The sequence below is a fragment of the Rana temporaria genome, chromosome 1, assembly GCF_905171775.1.
Source record: "Rana temporaria chromosome 1, aRanTem1.1, whole genome shotgun sequence".
Classification (NCBI taxonomy): domain Eukaryota; kingdom Metazoa; phylum Chordata; class Amphibia; order Anura; family Ranidae; genus Rana; species Rana temporaria.
The window spans coordinates 231,732,796-231,756,996 of NC_053489.1; the positions used below are offsets into that span (position 1 = coordinate 231,732,796).

At 41.1% G+C, this 24,201-nt stretch overlaps 1 protein-coding gene across 2 annotated transcripts; it reads left to right on the plus strand.

Annotated features, from left to right (window-relative positions):
• Nucleotides 1–3,623: 3,623 nt before the first annotated feature.
• Nucleotides 3,624–23,113, plus strand: TMEM211 (transmembrane protein 211). 2 transcript variants are annotated; one of them, XM_040351442.1, is made up of 5 exons: nt 3,624–3,707; nt 10,311–10,394; nt 15,319–15,567; nt 18,288–18,426; nt 22,610–23,113. In XM_040351442.1, the coding sequence occupies exons 3-5, from the start codon at nt 15,358–15,360 to the stop codon at nt 22,867–22,869; spliced, it is 609 nt and encodes a 202-aa protein (XP_040207376.1). In that variant the 5' UTR covers nt 3,624–3,707; nt 10,311–10,394; nt 15,319–15,357; the 3' UTR covers nt 22,870–23,113. The 2 variants fall into 2 exon arrangements, with proteins under 2 accessions (XP_040207376.1, XP_040207385.1); XM_040351451.1 differs by lacking the exon at nt 3,624–3,707 and having other exon boundaries at nt 10,269–10,394.
• The last annotated feature ends 1,088 nt before the right edge of the window (nt 23,114–24,201 follow it).

The window sequence follows — 24,201 nt, forward strand, 5'->3', positions numbered from 1 at the left end:
AGCAACTCTTGTGGGGGTAAGCGCTACACTGAATTATTTTTCAGCAGTCATTAGGCATAAAAGCTAATAAATATTCTGTGATCAGAATCTATTTCTCTACCCTCAGTTCACTTCATCCATCTCCTCACGTATCACTAATTTACTATCAGAAATATCAGTCTGGATGTTACACCACTTCCTCAAACTTAATCTATCCAAAACCAAACTTATAGGCCCAGGTTCACAAAGACTTACGATGGCGTATGTCCAGATACGCCGTCGTAAATCCAAATGGCCGCTGTCGTATCTATGCGCCTGATTCATAGAATCAGTTACGCATAGATTTGGCCAAGATACGAGCGGCGTAAGTCTCCTACACCGTTGTATCTTTGGTTGCAATAATTACGCTGGCCACTAGGTGGCGCTTCCTTGATTTCCATTGAATATGTAAATGAGCAAGATACGCCGATTAACGAACGTACGTATGCCCGTCGCAATTAGTTACGCCGTTTACGTAAGACATACGCCGGCGTAAAGTTAAAGCTGGTCTCTAGGTGGCACAGCCCATGCAAAGTATGGACGTCGGAACAAGCGTATCTTTTTACGTTGTTTGCGTAAGTCGTACGCGAATAGGGCTGTGTGTAAATTACGTTCACGTCACAGGCATTGAGCCAACGTATCTTTGGGTGTAAATACGACATGATACTGAGCATGCGCGCGCATGCGCCGTTCGTTCGGCCATGCATCTACATGGGGTCAAGCCTCATTTAAATACAACACGCCCCCTACAGCCTACTTTGAATTACGCGCGCTTACGCCGGCCCATTTATGCTACGCCGCCGTAACTTAGGAGGCAAGTGCTTTGTGAATACAGCACTTGCCTCTCTAAGTTGCGGCGGCGTAGCGTAAATACAGTACGCTACGCCCGGGCATGAATCTAGGCCATAATTTTTCCTCCCCCACTTGCCTCTTCCCATGATCTCTCTGTCAAAATCGATGGCACAACCATAAGCCCATCCATGCATGCCAAGGTCCTAGGTCTTGTCCTGGACTCTAAACTCTCCTTTAACCAGTTGGTAACCGCCCTATAGCCAAAATACGGCTACAGAGCGGTTCCTGTACTCTAGGAGGGCGTCAATGTACGTCCTCCCAGAGACTGCGTTGTGCGCGCCCGAGCGGGCGCGCACACGCGATCGCCGGTGCTCGCCGGGTCTACGGGACCCGCAGCAACAGCACTCGCGGTAAGGAGCCAATGGAAGCGGCTCCTTACCACGTGATCGCGCCGTCCAATGACGGCGCGATCACTTGTAAACAAACCGGCGTCATGTAATGACGCCGGTTCCTCCCTCTCCTCTCTGTACCGTTCGGTACAGTGTGAGAGGAGAGGGAGGGGGGGGGATCGGGCGGCAGCAGCAGCCGCCGCACTGTGGGCTGGATCTGTGACAATTGCAGTCACAGATCCAGCCATCCCTGCGCAATACTCTGCAGTAAAAAAAAAATAATGATGAGTGCAATACCCCACCCCATACTCTGCAATACCCCACCCCATACTCTGCAATACCCACCCTGGGGGGGTGGGTATTGCAGAGTATGGGGTGGGGTATTGCAGAGTATGGGGTGGGGTATTGCAGAGTATGGGGTGGGGTATTGCAGAGTATGGGGTGGGGTATTGCAGAGTATTGCACTCATCATTTTTTTTATTTTACTCTGCAATACCCACCCACCCATACTCTGCAATACCCACCCACCCATACTCTGCAATACCCACCCCCCCATACTCTGCAATACCCCCCCCCCATACTCTGCAATACCCCCCCCATACTCTGCAATACCCCCCCCCATACTCTGCAATACCCCCCCCCATACTCTGCAATACCCCCCCCATACTCTGCAATACCCCCCCCATACTCTGCAATACCCCCCCATACTCTGCAATACCCCCCCCCATACTCTGCAATACCCCCCCCCATAATCTGCAATACCCCCCCATACTCTGCAATACCCCCCCAATACTCCGCAATACCCTCAATACTCCAATACCTTGCAATACGTCGCCTATGGGGATTTTTAAGTAGCAACGTTTGGCGCAATTTCACGAGCGTGTGCAATTTTGAAGGGTGACATGTTGGGTATCTATTTACTCGGCGTAACTTCATCTTTCATATTATGCAAAAACATTGGGCTAACTTTACTGTTTTTTTTTTTTTTTTAAGCACAAAACTGTTTTTTTTTTTAAAAACACGCGTTCAAAAAATTGCTGCGAAAATACCGTGCAAGATAAAAAGTTGCAACAACCGCCATTGTATTCTCTAGGGTCTTTGAAAAAAAAGCATATATAATGTTTTGGGTTTCTATGTAATTTTTTTAGCAAATAAATGATGATTTTTACATGTAGGAGAGAAATGTCAGAATTGGCCTGGGTGCTCCAGAACGCCTGATGGTGCTCCCTGCATGTTGGGCCTCTCTATGTGGCCACGCTGTGTAAAAGTCGCAAACATGTGGTATCGCTATACTCGGGAGGAATAGCAGAATGTGTTTTGGGGTGTAATTTGTAGTATGCATATGCTGTGTGTGAGAAATAACCTGCTAATATGACAGAAACTAGATTTTTTTTTTTTTTTTTTACAGAATTTTCAGTCTTTTTTCTTTTATAGCGCAAAAAATAAAAACCGCAGAGGTGATCAAATACCACCAAAAGAAAGCTCTATTTGTGGGAAAAAAAGGACAAAAATTTCAGATGGGTACAATGTTGTATGACTGAGTAATTGTCATTCAAATTGTGAGAGCACCGAAAGCTGAAAATTGGTCTGGTGATTAAGGGGGTTTTCGTGCCCAGTGGTCAAGTGGTTAAGCCCCACATCCAATCACTGTCCAAATCTTGCTGCCGGAATGTTGGCTTGTGTTGCATACACACGGTCACACAAATCTTGTTGGAAATTCCGACCGTCAAGAACGCGGTGACATACAAGACATATGAGCCGAGATCAATAAAGTTCAATAGGCAGTTCGGCTCTTCTGCTTGATTCTGAGCATGCATGTTTTTTTTGCACGTCAGAATTGCATATAGACGAGTGAATTTTTCGATTGAAACTTTTTCCGTCGGAAAAATAGAGAACCTGCTCTCAATCTTTTGTTGGTGGAAATTCCGACAGAAAAAGTCGGATGGAGCATACACACGGTCGTAAATTGCGACAAAAAGCTCACATCAGACATTTCTTGTCAGACATTACGATCCTGTGTACGCGGCATAACTGTACTGTCTGCCCCAATGTTGTAAAGCGCTGAGCAAACTATATGTTGGCACTATAGAAATCCTGAATAATAATAATAATTTGCACTGAAAGCACTGTGGTGGCAACATGAGCAACCTGAAAAGCATGATTACCCACAATGCCACAGATTTTCCTATAGCAAAGTTTGAACTAAAGTGAATCCCCATATTAGTGCAATAATCTAAACATGGAAGAAAACAATATGAAAAGGGAGGGAGGATTTTACAAGCTTGGTTAATGCCACAGAAAAGAGAGCACACACTTGAAGGACATTTACCTCTTTAATCTGTGCCAGAAAAGCAAACAAAGTAGAAAAGTCAATAGCGATAATACAGGGACCAAACAGCTATAATTCTAGGACCCAATGCTCAAAAGCGTCATTCTCTGCAGATGATTAGAATGAAAGCACAAGCTCAGAAGATGGGGCGTACAGCTTAGGATTCTCACTGACTGAATGTAAGTTGGGCAAAGAAAATATATACTTTATAGTCATACAGTGTTCACTTTCCCAATGACGTGTGCATTATTTCATTGCTTATATGTCTTCTGTGATTTCAGCAGTCAAATTTCAGCCTTCCCAGTTAAACTGACCTTCAGGTGCGCCAAAGCATGTTAAAGGGGTTGTAAAGGTACAATTTTGTTTTCCTAAATAGCTTCCTTTACCTTAGTGCAGTCCTCCTTCACTTACCTTATCCTTCCATTTTGTTTTTAAATGTCCTTATTTCTTCTGAGAAATCCTCACTTTCTGTTCTTCTGTCTGTAACTCCACACAGTAATGCAAGGCTTTCTCCCTGGTGTGGAGTGTCGTGCTCGCTCCCTCCCTTGGACTACGGGAGAGTCAGGACGCCCACTAACACACAGCTCCTTCCTCTATCTGCAACGTAGAGAGTGTCCTGACACTCCTGCTCGCCCCCTCAAGAGGCTTTCTCCACACCAGTGAGAAAGCCTTGCATTACTGTGTGGAGTTACAGACAGAAGAACAGGAAGTGACTGCACTAAGGTAAAGGAAGTTATTTAGGGAAAATAAATTGTACCTTTACAACCACTTTAAGGGACTGTTCTCTAGACTTATATTTTAGAATTCTTAATGATGAGTAAATAAAACTTCGGAAATTTGCCTATGCCTAAATTCATTCACCACTGCTGCTATCTGCAGATCTGAATAAGAACTGTTACCGCATTTCATTGCTAATGCATTTGAAAACTCTTTGAAAAGTCCTGAATGCTTGGAGATATAATTATTCTGTACTGAATGCTAGAGATCAGGTTGTAATTACTTTCAGCCTTCCCAGATGAACAATAGTATCTCATTTGCTGTCCTACATACACACAGATCAGAAACATAGACACAGGTTAGAAACAAAATTTTTTATTTTTAAGTAAACTGGTAATCTTTTTGAGCTTTTATCTATAGTGGAAAAAAATGTATTCTAATAAAGGTATAGGGCTAACACCTGTAAAGCGTGTATTTAGTATATACCGTAAATTCCTTTTTTAATTCCAATGCCTTTATTTATTATTTCTTTTTCACAATCAAAGTTATTATTTCTTCACACTTACAAGCAGGCCACATAGTCTAGCAGAATAATAGTTGGGACAAAGTATTATAATGACAGGGTGCTTACAGTCAGATTTATTCATGTTGTTTAGACCTTTAAAAAAAACTGCTTTGAAAGTGTTAGCTGTAGTTTTTATTTATTTTTTGCTTACTCTTTTTTTGTTTTCTTATTTTTTTTTTATTAGGTGAGATTCACTAAATCAGCAAAACACAGCCATTAATAAATGTACATGTCACAAGCTGTTAAAGCATACATGAAATGGTATGCAGTAGTTGGGTAAGGCCTCGTACACACGACCGAGAATCTCGTCGTAAATGAAACATCATTTTCCTCGACGAGATTCTTGTCAAGCTTTCTTTGCGTACACACTGTCAAGACAAAATCTCGTCGTTCTCAAACGCTGTGACGTACAACACGTACGACAGGCACTATAAAGGGGAAGTTCGATTCCACTGGCACAACCCTTGGGGCTGCTTTTGCTAATCTTGTGTTATCACGTGTTAAGTAAAAGTTTGGTGAGAGACGATTCACGCTTTTCAGTCTGTTACAGCGTGACGAATGTGCTATCTCCATTACGAACGCTACTTTAACTGAAGGTGCGTTCCCGTCTCATACTCTAGTCTGAGCATGCGCGGGGTTTCTAAGCATACACACGAACGTGTTTCTCGTCGTAAACCAGCCCGACGAGAAACACGACGAGGAAATTGAGACTCCCGACGAGAAAAAAGAGAACATGTTCCCTTTTTTTCTCGTTGAGATCCACAACAGTTTTCTCAACGAAAAACATACACACGCAAAAAAGCTCTGCCACCAATTTGCTTGATGGATTTTGTCGAGGAAAACGGTCGTGTGTACGAGGCCTAAGAAATACAATTCATGCATATATAGCATCTTATCAGTATAAACTAGCATAGACTGTTGAAAATTACAACATTATGGGTTCAAGTGAAACCCTTAGTTTTCATCATGTTTAATCGGGAATGACCCCTAGACACATGGAGAGAGCAATATAGGAACTGAAAAAGGAATTCCTCCAAGTTAAACCATTCTGCAGATTTATCTCAGAGAACTTTCATAGTTTGAATATCATTCACTCTCACTAACTACTGCTAGGGTTTCAGAGCGGTAGATACAAGCCTTGACAGCATTTAGTAAGTGAATTAGCAAAGACTTCTTATAACTCTGGGTGAGAGATGGAGAAGATGACAGCGAGGTCACTGAATCCCATGATTTTTATTTCTTTTTTGTATGATTTCTGTAACTTGGCGCCAAAAGGGTCATAACAAAGAACAATCCCAAAAGATATGTAAGAGGGAGCCTGGATGGGTACTGCATTGCCAACAACTAGGGCTTTGCTTTGGGAAGTATTTGGCCAGGGTCAGCGGGGTCCTGTACCACCTGGCTACAATCTTGTTGGAAATCTCCTGATCCTTTACAGATAAATGCTTTTTGGACAAAAAAAAATAGATTGTGTCTTTTTTGGTTCTCTGTAAAGGAAAGTTGTAGGTCATTTTCCCAGTTGGCAAGAAAACTAGGGTCACCTCTCAAGTGGTATTAAAAAGATTAAACAAAGAGTATTGCATGGCGCAGTCCTCTTGACAGAAAGAGCATCAAGTCCCTCAAGAAACTGTGAGGTTTAGGTAAAGAATGCAGAGAATGTAAAAGTTTGTGTGCATCAGGCGCCCAGTGTTGTGGCACCATAAGTTGGGGAGGCTGATATATGTCTTTGTCTAGCTAGATGAACTGTGGGGAGATCTTGTGCATGTATTCTGTTTGACTTTTTTGCCTTTATATGATGCTACCTTTCATAAAGTTATGAAAATCAAAGTGTTGTCGGTTTGAAGTGCTGCCTATTTACTTATAGCTTTCTGCCCATACCTCCATACAGGCAGACAGTTACTGGAGAGCAGGAAGAATCAACAAAATACAAGAGCACTCATCATTGCCCTCGCAGTTCATTGAGAACTATGAGCCAACTGTTGCAATGGAAGATGGTACTTGAAGTTCATATATTCACAATACTCTGTGAATAAAGAACGCAGCTGTGTGGGCAGAACCCTGCATTTCCATGCTGTTTTCAAATTTTGACAGAGGGTTCAGGGAAAAGATCCCCTGCCAGCTGTCATAATGAGGGGGGTTCAGCAGTGTGCTTAACGGTTGCTTAACATGTTACACACTAAATACAGGTGTATCATGTTCAGAAAGTTGAATTATCTTTTAGGCTCCGTTTCCGCTATTGCAACCACAAAGTCGCACGATTTACAAAGCGACTTTGCAATGCGATTTTTGATGCGATGTCATGCAACCAATGAAAACCATGTGAGAACAAGTCGCACCGAAGCCGAAACAAAGTAGTGCAAGAACCTTTTTTTAAATCGCTGCAATTTGAGTGACACCAATTAGAACGGGGACCATTGAATTACATGCGTTTTGACTTGTCATGCGACTTCACATGTGTCAAGTTGCACAACAACTCGCAGTAGTGGAAACAGAGCCTTAAGCTCCACCATGTGGCTTTATGAGGCATGCAAGCTGACTGTAGCTCTATGAAAGGGTGCATGATCACATGATCAGATAAGGTAATATGTCCTAACCAAGCATCAGAGCTGTACCTTGGCTTAGGCCGACAAGGCCTAGGCCTAGGGCGGCACTTTGCGGGGGGCGGTTTTTTAACCACTTGCCGACCGCAATACATATATTTACATTGCGGTTTGAAAATGGTTCACCAGGATTATGGCTAAAGATATCAGCCATAACCCTGGTATCGTTTTATGCAGCCAGCAGCTGGTTTTCTCATGAAAGCATTCAGAGCGGGTCATGAGCTACTGAAATGCTTTGCAAAGCGGTTCACCTGAGAAACAATTCGATGGTGAGGCCGGTGGTGAGGCCGGCTGCTCCCATAGGTGATCAAAGAGTAGATACTCTTACCGATTCTATGGCCTTGGAGGACAAGAATGATGTCATAATGTGACTTCCGGTCTAGGATGGAAATACATTTTTTTTTTATGTTTAAAGTAAAAAAAAAAAAAAAAGCTTGATCTTTTGCTTTTAAAGATACAAAAGAGATTTGGGGTCTTTTATACCCAAGATCTCGCCATAAAGAGGACCTGTCATCCTTATTTCTATTACAAGGAATGTTTACATTCCTTGTAATAGCAATAATAGTGATCAAGTCACAAACAGAAATGTAAACAGTGTTCGCACCACACATGTGAGGTATTGCCATGAGCGTTAGATCAAGCAATAATTATAGTACTAGAACTCCTCTGTAACTCTAAACAGGTAACTTATATAATACGTATAAAATATTGCCTATGGAGATTTTTATATACTGTAGTTTGTCGCCATTCTACAAATGTGTGCCATTTTAAAGCATGACATGTTAGGTATCTATTTACATGCCATAACATCATCTTTCACATTTAAAAAAATGGGGTATATGTTGTGTTTTATATTCTTTTAATTCATTAAAATTGTTTTTTCCCCCAAAAAAATAAGTTGAAAAAAACGCTGAACAAATACAGTGTGGCATAAAAAATTGGGACAATCGCCATTTTATTCTCTAAGGTCTCTTCTAAAAAAAATGCATAATGTTTGGGGGTTCAAATTTTCTAGCAAAACATACTGAATAAAACTTGAAAATAAAAAGTGGCAGGAAAAACCTGGTCAGCAAGAAAGTGAATCCAAGTTGCTCCAAACTGTCAAATTTTTGCGAAGTGTCTTGGAGAGGAGCCGTAAGCTCCTCCATTACTATAAGTTGGTTAAGTTTTAAAACCCACTTAATAAATAGTGGTGGTGATGGGGGGTGTGGTTGGGGATTTCCAATATCTTGGAATCAGTGGGCCAGATTCACAAAGAGATCCAGTCCAGCCGGTCGGATCTATGAGACTGATTCATAAGAATCAGTTCTGCATAGATCTCCCTTAGATCCGACTGGTGTAAGTGACTTACACCGTCGGATCTTAGGCTGCAATCTCCCGCCGGCCGCTATGTGTCGCCTCGGTCTTTTACGCGTCGGATATGCAAATGAGGAGAACCGCCGATTCAGAAACGAACGCGCGCCCGTCGCTTTTTTTTTACGTCGTTTGCGTTCGGCTTTTTCCTGCGGATAGTTACCCCTGCTATATGAGGGGTAGCTAATGTTAAGTATGGCCGTCGTTCCCGCGCCGAGTTTCAAATTTTTACGTTGTTTGTGTAAGTCGGTCTGGAATACGGATGGCCGCAATTGACGTTTCCGCCGAAAACAATGACGTCCTAGCGACGTCATTTGGAGCATGCGCACTGGGTAATTTTCGCCGGCGGCGCATGCGCAGTTAAATCGGCGCGGGAACGCGCCTGATTTAAATTGTATACTCCCCCTAGCCGCGGAATTTGAATTCCGCCGGGGGAGTTACGATCCGACGGTGCAATTTTCGAGGTAAGTGCTTTGTGAATACTGCACTGGCCTCGCTAAATTGCACCGGCGGATCGTAAATCACATAGATTACGCGGATCTAAAGATCCGCTAATCTATGTGAATCTAGCCCAGTGTTCTTACTGCCAGTATGAAAAATATATGGTATAATAAATAGGAGTAAACTCTGGAGTTAAGTATAGTGGTGAGTCTGCAACATGATGGTATAATTGTGAAGTAGAGATCCAAAATTGGGTGGATCAGCCAATAGGACCACTAAATTTGTAAATATGTCATGGCCCCCACTTTTGGTGCCACACCTCCAGCATTGGTCAGACAAATGGGAATATCCAATGCCCCGTAAAAGAGCAGCCCCATCACCTGATTAAAGTGTTGAAGCTCCATTCCTGACATGTGCTGATTATGTTAGTGGAATGTGTTAATGTGAGGGTTTTATCATATTCAGCCTCCATAATAGCGTGGCCCAACTCTATTTGTCAATCTTTAGTATAGTATGGAGGTTTGGGAAATATGTTCATTAGGAGCATGTTTGAAGTTGATATGTAAGTTGCCTGTTGTACAAAAACATAGGTCCTTGAACAGGGTCAGGTTTCTAGAGATGGGGGCCTGTTTGTGGCGATTTATCATAGACATTTCACAATTGCATATAGTGAAACCAGGCTTCTTGGTAAGAAATTCATGTATCCAATAGATGGGAGTGGTTTGAGGTCTCTGAACAGAAGGACTTCGAAGATGGGAGTGGGAGCTCCCTATTGCCAACAAAGGAAGGATAAGCATTCCAGGGGGTAATTCCAGTTTGCAAGGGTAGACAATCTGACTTTGCAGAATAGGGAGTCCCAGCCATTAAGGAAAGAAGTAATGCATAGTGGAAGATGTTGAGGACGGGGCAGATGCCGAGGTGATATCCAGGTAAGAGAGGTAAGATGGCTTGGGGATAGTTTTGGTTCAATCAAGACCCATAGTTTATGAGGTTTATAATGAACCCAGTAAAATACATGGCCTCATATGGCCTGCATTTTAGTACTTTAATTTTAGTAATTTAAGATGTGATAGGCCTGGGCCACTCAGTGTTTTTCTCTTTACCAGGATACCACATTTCAAGCATGCAGGTGAGCATGCCCAACCATATCTAAGCAGGGAGGTGCAAAGGATCTGGGAGTGAGGAGTGAGGTATGTAAATAGGTACTGTCTGAAACAGGTATTGTAAACACATAATCAATCATAATTAAGGCCATTCTGCCAAACAAAATATGTTCATTGGTCACCCAGGATGTCAAGAGTTGTTGGGTAGATTGCAGTTAGGGGGAGACAATTGAGGGTGAATAGTTTTAATAGGTTGTTGGGAAAGTATTCCCTTAATGATTTTATGATGTGAGACACCCAGTGAAAAAGAGAAGATTCCCAGTAGGAATCATTATACAATTTTCTTGTACAATTTTCCTTTAAATTTAGTAAAACCCTATAATAGGAGGTCAAACGTAAACACTTTCAATTTGTATGCAATCAGGCAGGCCCTTGCACTACATAGTTGAAGGTAAATCTAAAGTTGTGTGCCACCGACTTATGAGTGTTGGTTTTAAAATTACTGAGGCCACAAACAGTTCCAAATTCACTGAGTTGGGAAGATAAAGCCTCCTCGGTTTTAGATGATGATCAGCATGAAAACTGAAATTGTGATGATGATGTCAGTCAAATCCTTGAGCATGGGGGCTGTGCCAAACCGGTGTTCACAGCCCTGTTATGCAGTTTTAAGTTACACAACAGATTTTGCTTCACTCAGATTTAAACCATCTGACGTGGGTGGCCATGGGCATGTCATACCGAGAAAGTCACATAGACACATCTTTAATATCAATGCTGCACTATAAAGTGTCCTTGTGTTGTCTGTAGTATTTATAGAGGCCATTAAATTTGGTCTTTGCGGACCAGCTTTTGTACTTGGTGTGTTTTCACCATAACTTTGGCTAGTTATCTCAGTTGACTCTCTTGTTTCTGTATCTGATGGATGAGGTAGCTTGTCTATCAGCTTGTATTTTTTCTCAGGGGTTGGCAACAAAACAAGGATCATTGACTTAGCTAATGTGTCATCAGCTCTTGGCACTAGTGTGTGTTTGGCACTTATTGGGATCCATACCTTCTTAGGTTGTGACTCTACAAGCACCTTTTATGGCAAAGACAAAAGAAACGCATTTTCTGTTGCTTGCAAGAAAGGGGAATACATGACTACATTTACAAATCTGGGTAGCAGTTTAACCTGGGCCAGTCTACCTTTGAACTACTTTGCAAATATGTGTGCCACCTGTATGGCCAGTCATCTGCAAAACTGTGAACGATGCAAGGTACAAAGCATTCTGCATGGCATCGTCGGCTGTGCCAGAACCATTCCATGTCTCCGACAAGTTACGCCCTTTACCAACACTGTAAAAGGGAAAACTACCAAGCAGCCATAATGAGACATTCTCTGAAAGGTATAATGTGCGCCCCCCTCACCCATTGGCAATGAATGGCACCTCGAGGACAGTGAACTGGATGACTAGAATTTCCGCTCCTGAAAGTTTGTTGCAGGTAGTCCACTGCAGTTGCAAGCATGGCTAATGTGAGAATGGGTGTTCCTGTATGTCTGCAAGATTGTCTTGTACTGATTTATGTTGGTGCAAGAATGGTGTAAATGTTTCCCAAGAGAAAGAGGAAAGAGCTACATTGGAGGATAGCTCTAATGACATTTATAGGGATGAGACTGATTAGTGAAGACACCATTTGGTATTTTAGGGTGATTTTTGAGCTGTATTGAAAGTAGTGCCCAAGTGTGGGAACGAAAATTAATTTTTTCCTAGTTCACCTTATGGCCTATACATTCAACATGATCACAAGACTCCTCAAACTGGTCTGCCAAATTGCATACAACATGGGATGCTATAACTTGTTCCCTAGTGAATGGCAAAAGCTCACATCATTCCATGGCCTACTGCTGCCTTTAGCAGAACATAGAAAAACCTTCCACAGTGACACCATGTCCATGTCCCTGCCCTAAACAGAACACTATCTACCAAGATCTTGCCACAATTGCACAGAAAATGAAAGGGAATGTGAACCAGAATTTTGCTTCATTCGTTCTTAGATCTAACTGATGTAATGTTCTTGCCACTTGCAGCAGCTGCTTCTTTTGTCAACCCTACTGTCTGTGAAACCCTTATTGATGTAGCTGATAATAATATTCAGCAGATCAGTCTGACTGGTAATCTGGTGCGCACAACTCATTTTGCTATGGCCTCCACTCTGGTCCCAGTGGCCTTTTGTTCCTTAGTGTCAATTTTGTATTTTGAAGCACTTAAAAGAGCAGCGCAAATAATTTGCTGTGGTGCACTGGCTTGACTTGGTACATAATTGGAGGTTTTCTGTATCTGTGAGGTTGAATTAGGGGGGACTTAGAAGGCCTTTAATGCTCAGTGAGTGTTCTGGACAGTCTGAGGAGGCCTGTAATGCACACAGTGCTCTGGACAGTGTTCTGAGGAGGCCTGTAATGCACACTGTGCCAGTAACAATCATGCTCAGGCTGTTGGCACCAAGATTGGGTCCTGGAAGCTGGAAAATCTTTGTGCAGGGTGCAGCTGTGGCATTGTTACATAAGTGACAGCATGGTGTCAGATTGGCCAGTCCTTTGTCACATGTTGGTGCGAATGGCAGGTATCCGATATCTGCTTTCGTCATATTACTCACTCAGTGTCCATTACCACCATCAGTGGAACTGTTGAACAAAAGGTCAGACTGGTATTTGTTACCTTATTCTGTTGCATCCAAGCCAGAAGTGCACTGTTGGAGATATGCCTTAACTTCCTACCTAAGTATTATTACCGAAAAACACATCTAGGGCTCACTCAATGGCCAAGCATTCTTTTTCTACTATAGCACAGTTCCTCCAAGCCATGATTAATTTCCAATTGAGAGTCACAAGTCACAGGAGGTGACTTGTGAAGGAAAAATGCCTAGTCCCACATCAAAGGTGTCCATTTGGATGACAAATTCTTTGGAAAAGTCGGGAGCTACCACTGTGCTACTAGGATGGTGGCACAGTGCTGACTTGAGCTCAAAGAAGGCCCTTTCCGAATTTGTATTCAAATAATTTTGGGTTCACTGTAAATCCTGATCTCTCAGGGAGTCTAAAGCTGACTATACACTAGTAGAATTTAATTTCAAATTTGTTTTGAGAATGTTTATTTATTTTTTATCGTTAGTGGGGTTAAATCGACATTTGTTTTCTACCACAGTGATGAGTTTGAGGGAGTAGAATGGACATTTTTTCTCAAACAAATTTGTAATGTGTATGTAGTTTTATATTCGGGAAATTACATTAATTTCAAAATCGATTGTTAAAAGCAAATACAATTTTTGATTGACATTAGTTCAGTCATCAAATGTGCAAAGAGTTTTTGTACAAATATTAGGGACGGTGAAAATCTGCAAGTGTATTGCCAACTTATTACTGCTTTGGGGAAAGGGGATTCCCAGTCTACTGAAAATTACAGTATTGTCTAGATATACTGAGGTCCATCTCAAACAGGGGACTAACAACCTATCTATCCACACTGGATCATCGTTGGAGCTGTCTGAAGGCCAAAAGGCATTCTTTTGTACTGGAAGTGTCGATCTGGGGTAGAAAAAGTGGTTTTCTCCCTGGTGGCCTTGCCTAAAGATATACAGGCATACCCCCCTTTTAAGTACACAATGGGGCTTATTTACTTTTGCTGGAAAGCGCAAAATCAGGCTCACTTCTGCATATAAACCAATGAGCTTCTAACCCCAACTTGTTCAATTAAGCCTGGTAATAAAACCTGGAAGCTCATTGGTTTCTATGCAGAAGTGAGCCTGATTTTGGACTCTGCAGCAATAGTAAATAAACCCCATTGTGTACTTAAAATCCAAAGTGGTCCAAATTGGTGGTGTATCAGGCTTCAATGAGCTCAACCATAGGACCATGTAGGATAGGTGTCAGATTTGAACCTTAATTAAATCTGAACTGCAGGAACTATCTGTATTGCATACTTATATTTGTATAACCGGGCACAATGTAAGTATGCATATTTCATATCTGATGGGCTGCAGGGGAAGCTGAAAATCACTTTAGTAGTTGGTGCCACTGCAGTGATAGCAATGATCTTCCAGGTCCACTGTTTGGTTCTGTGCTAGCGCTTCCCTTCTGCATACTGACTATAGAAGGTCACTCGCTAAGCATTGATGCTATTTATAGTAAACCTTGTATTTTTTAAATGACCACAAGGCAATCTCTGATTGGACAAGGTGGAGAGGATAGCAGTGACAATATGGTGAGGTCTGACCCAATAATTGGGTCAGACCCCTTTTCCCGATAATTTCATATATTTCCTTAAATAGTCACATCCCACTATCAAAGGGTGTAACAGATTTCTTAACCAGGGTAACCTGGTGGTTCCTGATGCTCCAGAAATTCAGGTTTGTGTACACAGGACAAATGAAGGTAGAAAGAACAAACATCCTTATAATGTAGATGATAGACCTGTTTGTGTTTTCCTAAAAAAAACAAAAAAAAAAAAACTGGAGAAAACCCATTAGTCGTTTAAAGAAATCCAAATTGAGCTTTTCTGCAGTAGAAGAGGTATTATACTCACCTTTCCAGTAGTTTCCGTGCTGCACCTTCCATCACACTCTTCAGCATTTATTACTTTTGTGATTGCTGGATGCCTGTGTCCTCAGCCACACACTGCCTACAAATTTTGGACATATTGTTGCATGGCATGGGACATAGGCTTCAACAAAACTACCAAAAGTGTTAAATACTGAATTGTCTAAAGGGAACTGTGAAAAAAACAAACAAAAACCCCAAATGTGCACAGGCTGATAGAAAGGTGAGTTTAATACCTTTCTATTGTAGAGAAGCTTCATTTGGATTTCTTCTTATTTTATGTATTTTAATTCACTTTTGTTATACTGTGTGTAGAAAGAAGTTAGTTATATAAAATAACAAAGGGAGGCAATAAGACAGCTGAAAAGCTTAAACCCCTCATATGTTTAACCTGTTCTCTGTTTACGTCATGCACATATATTAAATTGTGTCTTTCAGGCTGTTACAAATGGCTGGATTTATTGATCCTTCTTCCTGATGGTGTCGTGTATGGGATCTCTTTGGGTGGCCTTCTCCTTCACTCTTTCTCTCATTTTAGGATTCAGTTTATTGTCCTCAGCATGGTTTAAAAATGATGACATATCTTTTGGAGTCTTTGTTCAATGCAGTGGCCAAATCAGTACTCCATGTAACCAGACATGCATTGTTTTCAGGACCTTGGACGAAATTCCTGATCTATTTTGGAAGGTAATTAGAAAAGCTTAAAGCAGACCTTCACCTTAAACACACACTTACTTTCCCCTGCCTTTGCCACTGTGCACATGTGGCAAAGGTGGAGCATTATAGAAGTCAAACATCTGGCCGTGTCCGCTCACATACGGACCCCCGCATGGGCAGGGCTCTACCAGGACCCGAATGGCAGGCAAAGCCCTTCGGCACATCTGGGCTTGCACTAGAGCAGGAATATGCAATTAGCGGACCTCCAGCTGTTGCAGAACTACAATTCCCATGAGGCATAGCAAGACTCTGACAGCCACGAGCATGACGCCCAGAGGCAGAGGCATGATGGGACTTGTAGTTTTGCAACAGCTGGAGGTCCGCTAATTGCACATCCCTGCACTAGAGTAACAAAGATGGGGAAAGGGGGGTGACAAAGGCAAAGCTAAAAGGAGACTAAAGTTCCTGTTTAATTTACTCTTAATATTACATACAGTACCTTGAAAAAGTATTGATACTCCTTGAAATTTTCTACATTTTGTCATGTTACAGCCAAACACGTAAATGTATTTTTTGGGGAATTTATATGATAGACCAACACAAATTGGCACATAATTGTGAAGTAGAAGGAAAATGATAAATGGTTTTCAATTGTTTTACAAATAAATATGTGAAAAGTGTGGCGTGCATTTGTATTCAGTCTCAATACTTTCTAGAACCACCTTTTGCTGCAATTACAGCTGTAAGTCTTTTTGGGCATGTCTCTACCAGCTTTGCACATCTAGAGAGTGAATACGCTTTGATATAAACCATTCCATTGTAGCTCTGGCTGCATGTTTAGGGTCGTTGTCCTGCTGGAAGGTGAACCTCCGCTCCAGTCTCAAGTCTTTTGCAGACTCTAACAGGTTTTCTTCTAAAATTGCCCTGAATTTGGCTCTATCCATCTTCTCATGAACTCTGACCAGTTCTCTGTCCCTGCTCCTGCTGAAACAAAGCATCCCCACAACATAATACTGCCACCACCATGTTTCACGGTGGGGATGATGTGGTCAGAGTGATGTGCAGTGTTAATTTTCCGCCACACATAGCGTTTTGCTTTTAGGCCAAAAAGTTCAATTTTGGTCTCATCTGACCAGAGCACCTTCTTCCATATGTTTGCTGTGTCCCCCACATGACTTCTCGCAAACTGCAAACGGGACTTCTCATGGCTTTCTTTTAACAATGCCTTTCTTCTTGCCACTCTTCCATAAAGGCCAAATTTGTGGAGTGAACAACTAATAGTTGTCCTGTGGACAGATTCTCCCACCTGAGCTGTGGATCTCTGCAGCTCCTCCAGAGTTACCATGGGCCTCTTGGCTGTATCTCTGATTAACGCTCTCCTTGCCCGGCCTGTCAGTTTAGGTGGACGGCCATGTCTTGGTAGGTTTACAGTTGTGCCATACTCTTTCTATTATTGGATGATGGATTGAACAGTGCTCCGTGAGATGTTCAAAGCTTGGGATATTTTTTATACCCTAACCCTGCTTTAAACTTCTCCACAACTTTATCCCTGATCTGTCTGATGTGTTCCTTGGCCTCCACTATGCTGTTTGTTCACTAAAGTTCTCTAACAAACCCATGAGGACTTTACAGGACAGCTGTATTTATACTGAGATTAAATTACACACAGGTGGCCTCTATTTACTAATTAAATGACTTCAGAAGGCAATTGGTTCTACTAGACTTTAGTTAGGGGTATCAGAGTAAAAGGGTCTGAATACAAATGCACACTTTTCAGATATTTATTTGTTAAACATTTTGAAAACTATTTATCATTTTCCTTTCACTTCACAATTTTGTGCCACTTGTTTTGGTCTATCACATAAAATTCCAATAAAATCCATTTACGTTTTTGGATCTAACATCTTTTAAACTTATAAGTCATAATTTGCAGCTTTTACTAGCGGGGGACCTCCTGCTGGTAAAATCTGGTGGCACATAGCCGTGATATAATGCAATGGTTCTCTATGGGAACAACTGCATTTTTATGATTGTACCTGGCTCTGTTTAGCACTTCTGTTCAATGGTATTGTGGTAGATAACGATACCACTGGTTTACTACATGGAGTGGCTCCAGGAGAGTAAAAGATTTATTTTTCTTGGAAATGCCATCAAAATCGGTCAATATGTAATTTTGTAAGTATGAGCAATGTAATTTACCAGGGCCAGCTTCAAAAGAGGAAGTGTGTGGGTAAGGAAGAGTAGAATATGCCAATTATTTAAGAAATATTTAACCTATTATTATTAAATGGAAGCACATAACTACTGATGCTAGATTCACATCTAAGTATAAATAACACGACTACAATAGGTCAGCTTAAGATGATCGATTGATACACATTTTTAAGATTCAGTATTTATCACATCATGTACTGTAAACAATCTAATTTCTCCAAAAAATCGGGCATGCTTTTTTATATGGTTTTGAGAATGGTGGATGTTAGATTTTTATAATCTAAGCTCATAATTAAGGTAACTATACTAGATTTGTTTCTAAATTCTTCTCAGAGAGTTCCAATAGTGGAACCTAAATGGAATGGCTGGGTATCAGTAGTAAACTATAGAAGTGTGACTTTGTTCTCACATTTTACCAGATAAATTCTTTGTCCCCCCCTATTTTTACTTTAATTCAGTCTAAAATACGCTGTTCCGATATGATAGTCTGTGATGCACTTTCAATGTGAAATGAAATTAATTTCCTCTTGTTTTAGATTGCAGCTGTGATACTGTTTGCTGGTTGGCTGCTGATGAGTTTTGGAGCATTACTTGTATTGTCATGGACAATCATACCTGCCGGGATATGTCAAAGAAGGGTGTGTACTCCAGCCAGATACACACAGATCACTGCAGGTACTTAACACTATTTCTTAATTTTCACACTGTATGGAAAGCAATCAAAATGTAAAAATGTATTCAGACATAAGGGATGTAGATATTTAAAAAAAAAAATAGTGGTCAGGAAAATAGGATTTTTGTATTCACCATAAAATTGTATTCTCAGAGTCCATTGAGGGACACAACTTGATATCAAGAGAACCCAGTGTAACATTACCAACTCCAGCATAAATAGACAATAGGCACATAGAAAACTGAAGGACAACTCTCGAAAATGCAGCCCCCTCCCACCTGTCCAGTTGTAGCAAGCAGTCCAAAGAGAAAACAGTAGGATATTAGACGAGGGAGCTGTGTCCCTGAATGGACTGGGAGAAAAGGATTTTATGGTGAGTACACAAATCCTATTTTCTTCATCATCCACTGAGGGACACAGCTTAATAGTAAGATACCTAGGGACCTCCAAAAGCAGTTCAAACTGGGGGAATAGCACACCCAACAACATGGGTGCACCAAGACAATAGGAAAGTAAAAAAAAAAAAGGAAAACAAGGGCATTAATTAGTTTCTTACAGAAATCTTCAGCTGAAGCAGACATTACGACTTTCTAGAACAAGGTTGAAGCATTACAATTTTGTGACATCAAGGCTCGGTGACTAAAAGCCCAAGAGCTACTCCCTGCAATATAGTAATCTGCTTTAACCACTTAAGACCCGGACCATTACGCAGGTAAAGGACATGGCCAGTTTTTGCGATTCGGTACTGCGTCGCTTTAACTGACAATTGCGCGGTCGTGCGATGTGGCTCCCAAACAAAATTGGCGTCCTTTTTTTCCCACAAATAGAGCTTTCTTTTGGTGGTATTTTATCACCTCTGCGGTTTTTATTTTTTGCACTATAAACAAAAATAGAGCGTCAATTTTGAAAGAAAATCAATATTTTTTACTTTTTGCTATAATAAATACCCCCAATAAAGATATAAAAAAACATATTTTTTTCTCAATTTAGGCCGATACGTATTCTTGTACATATTTTTGGTAAAAAAAAAATCGCAATAAGCGTTTATCGATTGGTTTGCGCAAAATTTATAGCGTTTACAAAATAAGGGATAATTTTACTAATGGCGGCGATCAGCAATTTTTTTCCTGACTGCGGCATTATGGCGGACACATCAGACAATTTTGACAGATTTTTGGGACCATTGTCATTTTCACAGCAAAAAATGCTATAAAAATGCATTGTTTACTGTGAAAACGACAATTGCAGTTTGGAAGTTAACCACTAGGGGGCCCTGAAGGGGTTAAGTGTGACCTCATATGTGTTTCAAACTGTAGAGGGGAGGGGCTGGACATGTGACATCATTGATCGCCTTTCCCTATATCAGGGAACAGACGATCAATAACAGCGCCACTGTGAGAAACGGGGAAGGTGTGTGTAAAACACCTCTCCCCGCTCTTCAGCTCCTGTGACCGATCGCGGGATTCCGACGGCGACCGGGTCAGCGGGTCCCGCGGCTGCGGTCACGGAGCTTCGGACCTGGTCGCAGGCGTGCGCCCGCGACTGGGCACTTAAAGAGGACGTACAGGTACGTGCTTGTGCCCAGCCGTGCCATTCTGCCGACGTATATGTGCAGGAGGCGGTCCTTAAGTGGTTAATGGGAAAAAAGGAAAAACTTTATCTCGTAACTCAAAAGCTTGCCTATATGATGCAATGGCAAAAAGCCAATTACTCTCACCAAATCCAGGCAAAGGAGAGAAATATCCTTGGGGCAAACTGATGCCAGACACAGGGAAGATGCTTATTAGTCACTTGCAGAAACATAATTTCTTCATGAGGGTAAAAAAACAGAAACCACTAAAAGCAGCCATACATGGATTGAAATTCAGCAAGTTCAGTGGGGACCTTAAGAATCTGGAGAATTGGTCAGAGACCAATAACTTGGATAATGGGAGACCTGATAACTGGTCAGAAGAGGGTCCAGTAAAGTAACAGATTAATTGCTCATAACTCTAGGATGTTCATTGGAAGCTTTGATTATTCCTGAGACCAACAACGCTAAACAGACAAATGTTTCAAAACACCCAATCCAGAATATTAGCATCTGTTGCAACAATCTTTCTATGTACAGGAAGAAAGTCCGTCCTCCGACAAAGCTGGGGACAGAAGCAACTATGACAGAGACCTAGGTCAAGGATGTAACAATCATCTAGTCTTGAGAGACCGTATTTGTTTCATGTCATGAGAAAGTTCTGGAGTGGCATTAAGTTAGTAGGACTGCTTTGAAGGTAGAAAGAAAAGAAAAAAGGAGGGTGCACCGACCTAGTGCATTACCACTTAAAAGTTTTATTAAAAATAGAATAAAAGTAATGATTCTACTCACACAAAGAGAGCTTAGGTAAGCGCTTTTCTGACAGTTAAGCTTGATCTCTTGGTGCCTGCCAGCAGGACTTGATGACAAGGAGGATTGGATGATACCTCAAATGGCTGACGCATTTCTGGGGCACACCACTTTCTTCAGAGCCTAGATGGTCTATGGTACATAGCCATCAACACCAGCACTGTGCAGGGAAACTGATGTTGGGGTTGAATTTGCTGGTCCTGATTCTGCAGTTTCATCCACTTATCAAGGGGGGAAAAAGACCGCTGCATGAGTGGTATCCAGGAGAAGGCCCAGTTACTCCAAATAATGTCATAGAATCAGCGATGACATCTCAAAGTACAGGGTCTATTTCAAGTCCTCCAAGAATCACATCATGATTGACACATTGAATTTCAGGGTCAGAGAAGTTTGTTCTTGCAGCATCAGCTGGTCATCCAGGTATCTGAATACTATTATACTTTTGAGATGAAGGTCTAGAACCAATGCAAGGACCTATGTGAACACGCAGGGCCAAGGCAAGGCCAAACGCAAGAGCCACAAATTGATAGTGATTGTTGCCCACATCAAAGCAAATAAATCACTGATGACCTTTAAAATGATAGGTGAATGTTTACATCTCTTATGTCAATGGATACCAAGCGATGAAAGCAATAACTGACCAGCAAATTTCATCCAAAACTTCTGAGGTATTGAGGGCCATTGAATTCAACATAGGATGAAGGCATCCTTTTGGTTTTTAAACTGTAAACAGGTTCGGAAAAAAAAAAACTTGAAGTTCACAGATAGAAGAACAACAACATAATTAATGAACAAGGAAAAGATGCAATCATTGGCTAACTGGAGAGATTTCCAATATCCAGCCTGAAATTGACAGTATTTAGTCAATAGAGAAGAAGAAAAATTAAAATTCTCAAGGACACTAAGAAAACTGGCCAGTTTTAAGGTGAGGTGTTGCTATAGCCTCCGGGGAGCTGGCCTTTGGTTTTCTATGTGCCTAATGTCCATTTCTAGTGTAGATGGCAGAATAGCCATAGGTCTCCTAATATCAAGCTGTGTTCCTCAAATGATGATAGAGAAATTATGTTTTTGGTTGAATACTGTACATCACTACCAGCCAAAATATAGCATCATGGTGCAACTATTCATATATAATATCACTTTGTAAGTGGTATGATATCTGATCCAGATTAATGCAAACAATGCTACTTTAGCTACCATCAATCCTGCATAAGGGAAAGACATATATGTATAAATGCAAGAAAGAGTCAGAACCAGCTGAAGAACCCTTTGATACTCACTAAGTCAACTAGTGGCATTTTGCCTAATATGCAATGAACACATTTATAGTTACATATTGACTTAGCTTTTACACTAAAAAAAACACACATAAGTTTAGGATATTGCAAATTGTGGCATGTTTGTGTAGAACCACCTTTCTCAACCTTTTTCCCTAGAAGAACCCTTATAATAAGTTTTTGTCTCAGGTTACCCCTGCTAAAACCATTTTATTGGGAGTCAGTGGAAAAAAACAACCGTTACATTGATAAGTGGGAAAATGCCCCCCTTAAGTGGTGGTCAGTTCACCATTACAGACATCTAGAAAACAATTGATGTCATGCCACTGACTTTGCCATATATTGTTGGCCCCTGAAACTATACAGGCACCATCAAATGGGAGGTCATTCGGTCACAGCTCAAAGAACACCTAGGAACCTCTGTAGGAACCCTAGGGTTCCAAAAAAAAATCTGGTTGAGAATGGCTGGTATAGATTAAATGTACCTTACAATTTCCCTGAAGTGATCTTTTTGCTTACCTTTTGCAGTTGTGGTTACTGTCCTTGGTCTTATCCTCTTCCCTTTGAGTCTTCGATCTTCATTTGCAAATCGAATTTGTGACTCATCATATGTCTACAAAAGCGGAAGCTGTTCCCTTGGTTGGGGATACATGATGGCCATTATAACAGTGATGCTCTCATGCTTCCTTCCAATCATTGGTCGTTATAATTTGAATGAAATGAAGACCAAGATATTGAGGTCTAAGCTATCCCAGCGTATGCTGCGTTGTGAGAACCACAGATACTGAGTTCCGCTGATCACTATTGTTCTCCGCTAAGATAAACCATGTTACTTTTGACGTCAAACTTCGATTTAATTTTAGTCATAGTCTTGACTAAAATGCCATTTTAGTCAACTAAAACCTTCAGTATATTTTAGTTGACTAAAATTGAATGGGTTTAATTAAATTGCAATGTATTATTTAACCACTTGCTGACCAGGCATATCCTAGAATTTTTTTCTTACACGTTTATATTCATATTTTTTGCCAATTTTTTTTACTTAGAATCCCCAAACATTATACATATATATATATTTTTTAGCAGAGACCCTAGAAAACGACATGGTGATGGCTGCAATATTTTATGTCACACTGTATTTGCGCAGCGGTCTTGCAATTTTTCTGGAAAAAAATACACTTTAATGAAAAAAAAGGCAATAGTTACCCAAATTTTGTATAATGTGAAAGATGATGTTACGCTGAGTAAATAGATACCCAACATGTTATGCTTTAAAATTGTGCACGTTCATGGAATGGTGACAAAGTGCAATTTTTTTTTACAGGTTACATGTTTAGAGTTACAGAGGCGGTCTTACGCTAGAATTGTTGCTCTTGCTCTAATGATAGCGGCGATTGTGTGGTTTGAACTCTGTTTACATATCCAGGCATGACTTAAATATGCGCTCACTTCTGTGTGCAAGCACGGAGGGATAGGGTGCTTTAAAAAACAAAATCGTATCTATTTTATTTTTCCACTGTCCCTTTTGATCACTTTTATTCCTTTTACAAGGAATTTAAACATCCCTGGTAATAGAAATAAGCATGAAATGTCCTTTTTATTGAGAGATCATTATTTTGAGAAGTCAAAAAGACCCCAGATCTGTCATTTACCTGTAAAAGCAAAAGAAAAAAAAAAGTTTTACATTATTTGTTTAAGCCTGTGAACCGGAATTGACGTCATAGGTCGCTCCAGTCCTCCAAGCAAATAGAGCTAGCTGTGGGCCATCTTGCCCTCACTTGACTTCCTGCCCTGCAAATGGCTGCACCGGATTGCCTCCAGTTTACTGACTGCTCCGGTAAGCTCGGAAATGACCGGGAAGCAGAGGGGGCACCTCATCTGCCACCTATAAAGTCTGCCCATGGGTCCACTTTTATCTTGTAGAGAATCGCCCACAGTAAATAACGATACCAGGGTTATGGCAACTAGCTGCTGCCATAACGCAGGTATGTAACGTCAAATTAATGACGCATATTTACTGTGGGCAGTTGGCAAGTGGTTTTAAGCATTTCTCTAGAATTCTCAAACTCATTATATACTCCTGGAGTAAAAATCTAATAACCTGTTATTATTTATGGTAT

Excerpts from the sequence above, each read along its gene's own strand:
- TMEM211 (XM_040351442.1), top strand. The coding sequence starts at position 15,358 with ATGGTGTCGTGTATGGGATCTCTTTGGGTGGCCTTCTCCTTCACTCTT. Across the intron at positions 15,568-18,287 it reads TTCCTGATCTATTTTGGAAG|ATTGCAGCTGTGATACTGTT; the intron begins GTAATTAGAAAA and ends CTCTTGTTTTAG. Across the intron at positions 18,427-22,609 it reads ATACACACAGATCACTGCAG|TTGTGGTTACTGTCCTTGGT; the intron begins GTACTTAACACT and ends TACCTTTTGCAG.